At 39.7% G+C, this 9031-nt stretch overlaps 1 protein-coding gene across 2 annotated transcripts; it reads right to left on the reverse strand.

Moving 5' to 3' along the window:
• Positions 1-343: 343 nt before the first annotated feature.
• Positions 344-8608, reverse strand: LOC108358800 (large proline-rich protein bag6-B). 2 transcript variants are annotated; one of them, XM_017610293.1, is made up of 11 exons: positions 7832-8608; positions 7533-7650; positions 7106-7305; positions 6905-7036; positions 6208-6837; positions 5617-6151; positions 3659-4258; positions 2766-3362; positions 2562-2695; positions 1329-1559; positions 344-1271 (listed from the first exon to the last, which is right to left on the reverse strand). In XM_017610293.1, exons 1-11 carry the CDS (start codon positions 7895-7897, stop codon positions 927-929), a joined length of 3588 nt encoding a protein of 1195 aa, XP_017465782.1. In that variant the 5' UTR covers positions 7898-8608; the 3' UTR covers positions 344-926. The 2 variants fall into 2 exon arrangements, with proteins under 2 accessions (XP_017465782.1, XP_017465781.1); XM_017610292.1 differs by having other exon boundaries at positions 2766-3446.
• Positions 8609-9031: the final 423 nt, after the last annotated feature.

A 9031-nucleotide genomic window follows, 5' to 3' on the forward strand; every position in this document is an offset into this window, starting at 1 on the left:
GTTAATTCAAATCAGTATGCCTGAATTCCAAAGTGTATAGAAAGAAAGCAAGAAGACAGCAGTTGAAAATGCCCAGTATTCGCAACCACGCCTGAATGGTAGTTACAAGTAAGGTTGCGCAAACTGTACTTTTTATTCTGCAATACTTTAGGAATAAAATAGGCTGATGCTTTGCATTTTTCACATTTTGGAATCAAGGGAATGTTTATCGATTTTTTTAAAGCACGGGTTCCAATACTTGAATATTGAGTGATTTTGTTTCAATTTGGTTTATAACATTAACAATAAAAACACTCCATCGCCGTCCACAATACACTGCCATAATAGTGAGACAGACACAGCATTTTACTTGCACATAAAACTGCATTAGATCATATTTTATTTGCCTTATTTTTTATGCACTATACATAAATGTGAATCTTGTTATAGTTGTTGTTCGCCTGTTGTTTTACTTCTCTGTATATTGGATGTCTTCCTTAGTTAACCTTAATTCTCAATATGCGTGAATTTTTTTAGTATTTTTCTTTATATTAATATTAGTATCGTATAAAGTACAATTTTTTTGATTAGTATGTATATGCTTTTTACCTCTACTGCTATGTTTTTTTTTCTTGTTATTGTGTTCATCTGAATGCATAATTTATCAATATGAAAAAAGCATAAACTTAAAAAAAACTGATAAAAATAAAATATAGACATAATCAAGATATATATATATTTTTTTTTTTGTTTATAACAAGTACCAGCAACTCCTCATTACCGCTTCTTCTCGCATCTTTTCTCATTATTATTATTATTACAACTTACTTTCGTTTGGGTTCTTATATTTTGCATACATGCTATGTATATTTTTTATGCATGTTTTTGTGTTGTTTTTGTTTTTTTTTTTGTTTGCTCATTACCTAAAAAGCACCAACCTACAAATTCTACTTGTTTACAAATTTCGCGGCATGCGGATATTTATCGGGTTTGTAATCGGAGTCTTTCTTTAAACGTTCGCGCACATTCGTGCGCACCGCTTCCGTATATGAAGCTTGTACCGTAGCATCGTTGGCGATAGCTTCTGTTAGCTCTTCCGCTGTAGGCGTTCCGTCAGCCGAAGCAGCAGTCGTAGACGCACGTGGTCCAACAGTCTGTATGGCTTTGCGTACACTTCGAGCGATTAGCGAGCTCACGTCAGATGGCGGTTTATTGTTTTGTATCATTTTCCTTCGTTTGGCCGACATGCCTGATATGTACGCATCCGAGAATGGAGTTTGACTTGGCGGATTCTAAGCAAAGAATATTACGTAAAGGACTTATATCACAAAGTAATTTCAAACACTTACTGCACTTTGTATGGTTAAATCACGGGTTATGATTGGCAACCAGTCATTGGGGAAATTTCTATGCCATGACTCTGAGCCGGCGGTAACAGTGGGCAACGGTTCGGCTGGGCTGGTTTCGATTTCTATGTCTTCATCATCATCGTCATCGTCTATATCTATTGCAAATTGACTGTGCGGTTTAGCTTCGGATGTTGACGCCACTTCTATCATCTCCACATCAGTTTCCAATGGCTGTAGTTTAAAGAGAGATGGAGGAGATACAAATGACTCCTGGTAGATTATGGTGAGTGCAATGCGAGCATTTACTTTTATGTAATGGAAAATATGCAAAAAAATATTTGCTTTTGAACATAAATATCTTAAGAAGATGACATTTACGTACATCGTGACGAGTGTCTAACTTCGAATCGAAAATAAAGGCCATAGTTTTTTCTAATAACGTCGCAGCTCGGTCGGCAATGGCAAACCTCCGAGTGCATTTCTGCCTTGAAAAAGCTTCTAATAAAATCATTTGCCGTTCCGGCTTATGGAAACGCTATCAATAATTGATAAGAAAAAAAAACGAATGATGAAAGATTCCTATATACATATATCGATAAGTAGAGTGATACAGCTGTCGAAAATGCTATCTAAAATAAATACTAATTTAACTAAGGATTTCTGTATATGAATATATATCGATAAATAGAGCCATAAAATTGTCGAAAAATATGGATACGCATATCGAAAAACAATAGTATCATGAGAGATCTATATAAAAGAGGCTGCCCTCCAAAACGTACCAGCACAATGTTTGGATACCGTTATACTGTGGCATTTAAACTGTTTGTATGTATATGCAGAGCTGCGAAACATTGTAACCACATACATTTCACATTTTGAATATTCAATACAATAATGAATAACCTTTCGCAATTTTCCATTTCTGCGACACCAATCGCAATTAAAACCGAACGGAGCATCAACTTTGTTTCTGATGCGCTGATTACTCCAGCGATGCGTTTCAATAACTTTTCGGATGCGTTTTGGAAAAGTATACATTGTCTAGTTCGACGTTATGGAACATTATACCTTTGTATGTTTGCCCGCGTTTTTCCTTCTTTGTGTTATAAAGAAACGAACTAACTATACGACAACAATGCGATGTATCAGTAAATCAGCCGGCAAAATTTGCAAATATTTTCAGGCATAACACTATTTGTTATTGAAAATGCTGTCTACACTCGGACTTACTATATTGGCTGGCTCCGATGATATTGGTATATTTCTATGTACAATAAATTGTTGTGCATCAGCTGTGTCAGTTGCGGATGGAATAACTGTGTTTATATAGATGCTTAAGAAACGTAAAGCTTCATCTTGGAAATCTAGAATCAAGTGCAAAATAATTAAAATAATTTTTAAGTTTTTTAAATAACCACTTCGATATCTACTTACATGATCGCGTCGGCACCAACAGCAGTCGCATCAATTGTGCCCAGTATAGTTCAGCATTACTTCGACCCACACACACATTCAAAACACTGTAAAGTCGTTTGACAAAGTCTTCGCAAATTTTCTTAATACGCTGTTCAAAAGCTGCCGGATTACTTTGTTCATCGCGCACAATCTCTATGAAAAGAGGTAGCATGTGCCGCAAAATATTGGCTACCGAATGACGTGAGTCATATTCTGGTCTCTCATATTGTGGCAGCAGCTCGAGTGACTCAGCAAACCAGTCAACTGCCCGATTTACAGCTGGTGGTACTGTCTCCTCATTGATTGGGCCACCAGCGAAAATACTCTGGTTGACAAAATTTAGTAACTGGGTGCGCAAATTACGACGATAGGTGTCTGTGTTAGTAGCGTTACTACCGGAAGTAGCCGAAGTCTCGGTTGCGGGTGGTGCTGTTGCAGTGGTTGATGCATTGCGATTTTGACCAGATATTAAATTGCGCAAAGAGAAGAAATTGCCTGGCGTGAGACGTGGTGTTAGCGTAGGCGGTGGGGTGGGGGTGGCATTCGTGCGCGGTGTAGACGAGGACGAACCACCTACTGTGGGTGAGGAACGTACGCGTGGCAACAGATCCGTAAGTTCAACAAGTGAACGCAATGGCCGTGGATTAATCGTATTCGTGGCTAATAGATTAGAAAAAGTTCCGAATGGAAATTTGTTTAAAAATGGCGGAAAGTGTCTTGAAACCAAATTAAACTAAAAAAAGAACTTTGAAGCAGGTGGAAGCTTTTCGAAAACTGCTTTTTTGAAATGAAAAATATTAAAATTACTCTGCTGACACTTTCAGCTATTTTGACAATTCATTTGGAGTTGCTTGTTTTTGCTTTGTACTCACTTATTATCTGAGGGTTGGAATTATTTGTCGCCGCATTCGCATTAGCTGCGTTGCTATTGTTGCTAGCATTCTCTGGTTCGCGAATGTGATGACTATTACACGGTAGGAAGCGATCGAATGATGACATCATATTTGCGGGTATAAAGCGTCCATTCCAGCCATTTGCCGGTATGCCACCAATTTGCAGTTGGGGTCGTGATGTTGAACGTGTTTGTGTCGATGTTGTTGGCAAAGTACCAATTGCTAATGATGCAGAAACAGGACGATTACCGGCAGCCGCAGCTAGGCCCGCAGCTGCCGAGTCGTTGCTGTTGCGATCGTTATTGGTGGTGGCGCTGCCACTAGCATTGCCATTAGTATTGGCATTGTTATTGCCATTATTCGCTGTAGTATCGTTATTGGTGGCGGCTGTTGCCGAACCTGCTGGTGCTGCTCCTGCTGAAGCTCCTGACTGTGACTGATTGTTCCCATTATTGCCACGCGCATTCACTGCGACACTCAGTAGCGAGGGTGGCAAAATTTGTACATGAAGTTCAGTGTTGATGGGCGCGGAATTCACCATAGCCTGAATTAGACGCGACATTTGCACTTGTGGAGTATCTGGGGAGGAATGTAAAATATGATTATTTGTATAAAATATGCTTATAGTATTTTTTTTGAGTAATTAGAACAAAAACTAATTTGCAAAAAGCCCTAAATAATAAGTAAAACACAGATGAATGAATTAGAAAAATGTATGGTATTTTTCTACATAAAATTGTTTCGGAAATTATAACGAGATATTCAGAAGTAGCATTTTAGGGCGATTATTAATTTAGCACATACTATGTAGATTAATACATACGGAAAGCAGAACACATTTACGCAACATAACCGACCAGCTTATTGTAGAGGTATTACTAAGCTCTGTTTAAATCCGCTAGTCTAACAATCGTTGTCGCCCATCTCAACTATAGGTAGACCCAGGAAACGCCGAGGGCCTATCCAGAAAGGGGTGTTATCTGAGTGAGTTTAAGGAATACGTAGTTAAGGCTTCTGAAGTCGAGGTAACGAAGGTATTCGATGGTATGTGATTGAGCTCCGATGGCGACCTTCTGACGTACCAAGGAGGTGGCCTCCTCTAATGGCTTCGGAATGAATGCATGACTCACTGTTTAATTCTTCTTGTTAGGATCAGAATGACCGAGGATAAATTTAGGAACTGCGGATCACAGTGGTTTAGCATCAAATAGCTCTGGCAAGGCTAAGGACTGCCACGCCAGCATTATTCCCCAAAAGCCCTCACAGAATGTGATTTATCGGGTTGACGGAGTTAATCATAAGTTACTCACATCAGAGGTGAATTTGAAAGTATCCAAGTGTTCTTCCCACTTCTTCCGTCTATCAGGTTACCGAATGACAATTTCAGATCCCTGATTGCCAGCATAAATACGTTCTTTGGCTTTAAGCGGAAAGCTTCGGGAGCTAGAATTCGATGGCATACCAGGTTAGGAGAAATCTTTCGTACGCACGCCTTTTACAATTTTAAAACTTGCTGCGATAATACCTAGTGAGGGACGAAGTGGTTAAGGCAATGGCAGTTATGGCTACATCGTTCAGGCACATCTTTAAATACTTAACCAATTTATATTTGGATTCCCTAGCTTTTCAAATTAAATAAGTTTTATCGTTATCAACTAGCGAGTGTTTCTTAACATCGAAAATGATTAGTAAGATTAGTCAAAAGTCAGAATACGCAGAGTTTGTCTATGCATAACCCAAACAACTGAACGAAGCTCAACGATACAATCACTTGCAGCTTTTATATAAGATAAATAAAAAACCTACTGCCAAAATACAGTCCACGTCTGGGTTGAAGCATAATTTCTATGGTATTACCATCTACAAGAGTTGTAAAATGCAAATAAATAAAAATACAGTATATACAAATGTAAGCCGTGTGACATATTTCTACTTACCGTTGCTTTGCGTGGCTGCGTTCGTAGCTGCCGCTGTACTTGGAGTGTTGTTGGGATTGACCAACGGTTCATCGACAGGATCCTCAATGGAACTGCCGCTGCCGCTGCCACTAGCACTTGTGCTGTTGCTATTGCGATTGCTTTCATCACTGTTGCTATTATTACCAGCTGTGTTAGCACCGGCAGCATTACCCGTAGCTACTCCATTACCGCTTGCTGTTGTCGGTGGTGAACTGGTTGTTATAGTGACAGGGTGGTTGTAACGTGGTGTTATATAAGTACGCGAACGCGGACGCGCTTGATTGCTGCCAGTTGCGGCCGCAGCTGCCGCCGCTGCAGCAGCTGATAAATAATTATTGGAACTAACATAGCCACTTTGCTCGACCAGTATTGGGCGACAGGTGAGAAACCGTGGAGCTGGTTGTGATACGTCCAACATCAGATCGGATATGGCGTGTTGAGCATGTGACATGTAATGAAGCGCTTCCGAAACACGATTGTATAGACGTTGTGCGCTCTCGCGTTCATTTGTATCCTGAAATGAAGCATATTTTACAATTTTAGTTTATTTAATTTAATTTTCTGACTCACCTCTTCATCGAAGGTTGGGTCGTTATTTAATAATTCGTAGAATTGCTGAATGAACGGATTCATACGAGTTTGCACGGTGCGCATTTGATCGACTACTTCGGCTAAGACGCGTGTATTGGTGCGTCTTCGGGAAGCATTCTCTTCGGTATTTGTACCCGCCGTATTGGTAGACGCATTCGACGTATCTACTGCCGATGTATCGGCTGATGCTGGATTTGTAGTCGTAGTAGTATTGTTTGTAGCATCTGTGCCAGAAGCATCGGAAGAAACGCTGATATTAGCACCCACACCATCGTAAGGATCATCAATTACATCCTCTATGATGACCGCTGCGGCATCAGCATCAACTGCAGCGCCGCCGCCATCACTGGCATCCATGGCAGCAGTTGTTTCAGCACTAATCGCGGCGCCTCCCTCGCCTTCATTGGAACCAAACACTGTTGGTAATTGCACGACAGTCACGTTGGTATTACTATTACGACGCAAGGCTGCAGATACAGCGTCCTGTACCATTTCGACAATATTTTGGTTTTGTGGCAAATCGGCAGCGGTGAAACCCACTTCAACCACCGTCGATTCCATTGTCCAGCTGCCACGTGCTAGTATATCCAAAGAGGTATTATTCAGTCCCTATGGAAAAATGTGAGTTTAATATTTAAAGATTAATTATATGTATATCAGGGCAGAAAGTATTTACCCTCTCCGGATCTTCCAAGTAAGCCGCAATATTGTTTGCACAATCTAACATGTGTCGAGCCACTGTTATACGATTCATACAAAAAGAAGACGAAGCAGCAAAGGGATTTACAGGTTGCTGACTATTATTTTGCTATTTTCATAAAAAAACGATTAATTTCTTAACATTTTTCCAACGTTTCAAATTTAGCTAAATACATACTACAGGGTTCATTGGTATTGCCATGGTGCCGACGACCATGCCATCCAATGCTCGAAACAGTGGCGAGTTTCGCATGCCAGCACGATTGGCCGGACGCTCACGTGCATTCGGTGTGTCGTTCGACAATGAGTTGGAAGTCGAGGAACCACGTTGCGATGGTGGTGGGCGTTCGGCCACATGTACAACCTTGCCATCAACATCTAAAAATATAAAAGCAATATCAAATGACGCTCTTTGCAAAAATTTGACACCCGATAATCTTTGGGTCGTCAAAGTCTTATCGTTTACTGACTGACCACATTGTGCATATGAATTTTTGCTATCATAAGAAAATCATCACGCAACGCCAGTTTTAACTATTGAGTTTTCACTGTATCTATGCATAAGTGAATTCAGCATGTTTTGCTATTCATATCTATTGACTCACCATATTCTTTCAATTGTTTCTCATCAGCAAGTACACGTCCGCAATAAATGATACGCTGTTGGTCGGCTGCGATATTGGTCTTTTCAGCGATTTTGTCCTTAAATTCCCGTATAGTAAGCTACAAAATGTATAAAAAAAAACACACGAATATTGAAAAGTCACACAATCATAAAGCATCTAATTTGCGGGGGCGAGGACTGGCAGACATCTCCTACCCCCGCCCCCCTCAACCAAGGGAGTGGTACACCCAATCGTATATGCTAAAGGAATTTCCTGCCACTTTGCCACGGCACACTTACCTCATTGTCAATACTAAAATCATGCGTCTGTGCATCGAGCGTTTTTACTCTTAAATTTATTAACATTTTGCGAATCGATGGCAGAACCCTAACGGAGCACTGAAAATTGTGGCTGATGAAATGTAAGCAGAAGTAGCGCCCGAGCGCAGCTAAGGATTTGCCAGAAAATCACAGAAAAAGGTTATGATTTATAAGCGATTGCGCCCGTTTAATTGCTCGTTCAGTTAACTTTTGCAATTAATTGAACTTTCCGTTTTGTTTTCACTTGTATTTTGAAAAAAATTATTTTTTCCAGAACTTTTTTACATCAGACAGTGCAAACGTTGAAAATGTCAAAATCGGGCAATTGACGTTTACTTGACAGCTTTTAGTGCGTGTGTTTTTTCTTTTTATTTCGCACTGCTTTTGGTTTTTTCGAAAGATTAGCAACGTTCACTTCATACTAATTCGTTGTACTATTTCGCTCACACTGCTCGAAATGAAGGGCGATCGGAATACAGCAATACTCTTCTTACACACAGACTTCTAAGCGGAGCACTAATTTAATCATCGATGCTGAAGGAAAAATTTTATAGGCGGCCCGAAACGCGGCCACTTTCACAGCTTTTTCACCGCAAAATATTTAATATTTCAACGAAATTGAATTGTTACACTTTTTTCTGCACACTATATTTTTCAACCTTTGAGTATTTAGTGTAGTTTGACACTTTTTTAAGGTGTTTTTCAATTAAAATTTCACAGCCACACAAAATTCGGCACTCGACTTTTGCTCCACGACCGAAATGCTGCCGGATGTAGTGAAAAACTTGCGTTGCCAACTATTGTTAGTGGGTGTTGCCGGAATTTTTTATTTTCCTTGTAATTTACCGGACTATTTTTTTAGGGTCTAATCAGATTGACAACGCACTGACAAAGTGAAGACCTACAGGATTTAGCCTGGAATCATTTTAATTTTTACAGAGGTTTATTGGCTTCTTAGTTTCGCTATTCGGAAAATGTTCCGAATAGTATCGGTTAATTTGAGTGAGGTAAAAAAAAAAAATAACTTCCAACTTGAAAGAGCAAATACGAAAGAATTCAATTATCCTTTTCCTAAGACTACAGGGAAACAGCAGAAAAATATTGTAAAATCATACGAATCCCTCTAAGAACTTTTGGGAAATGATGCTGAAATGACAGTCCTTGGCCAGATACGAATTA

Source organism: Rhagoletis zephyria, unplaced genomic scaffold, assembly GCF_001687245.7.
Source record: "Rhagoletis zephyria isolate East Lansing unplaced genomic scaffold, Rhagoletis_zephyria_1.1 Rzeph_scaffold_00296, whole genome shotgun sequence".
NCBI classification, from domain to species: Eukaryota; Metazoa; Arthropoda; class Insecta; order Diptera; family Tephritidae; genus Rhagoletis; species Rhagoletis zephyria.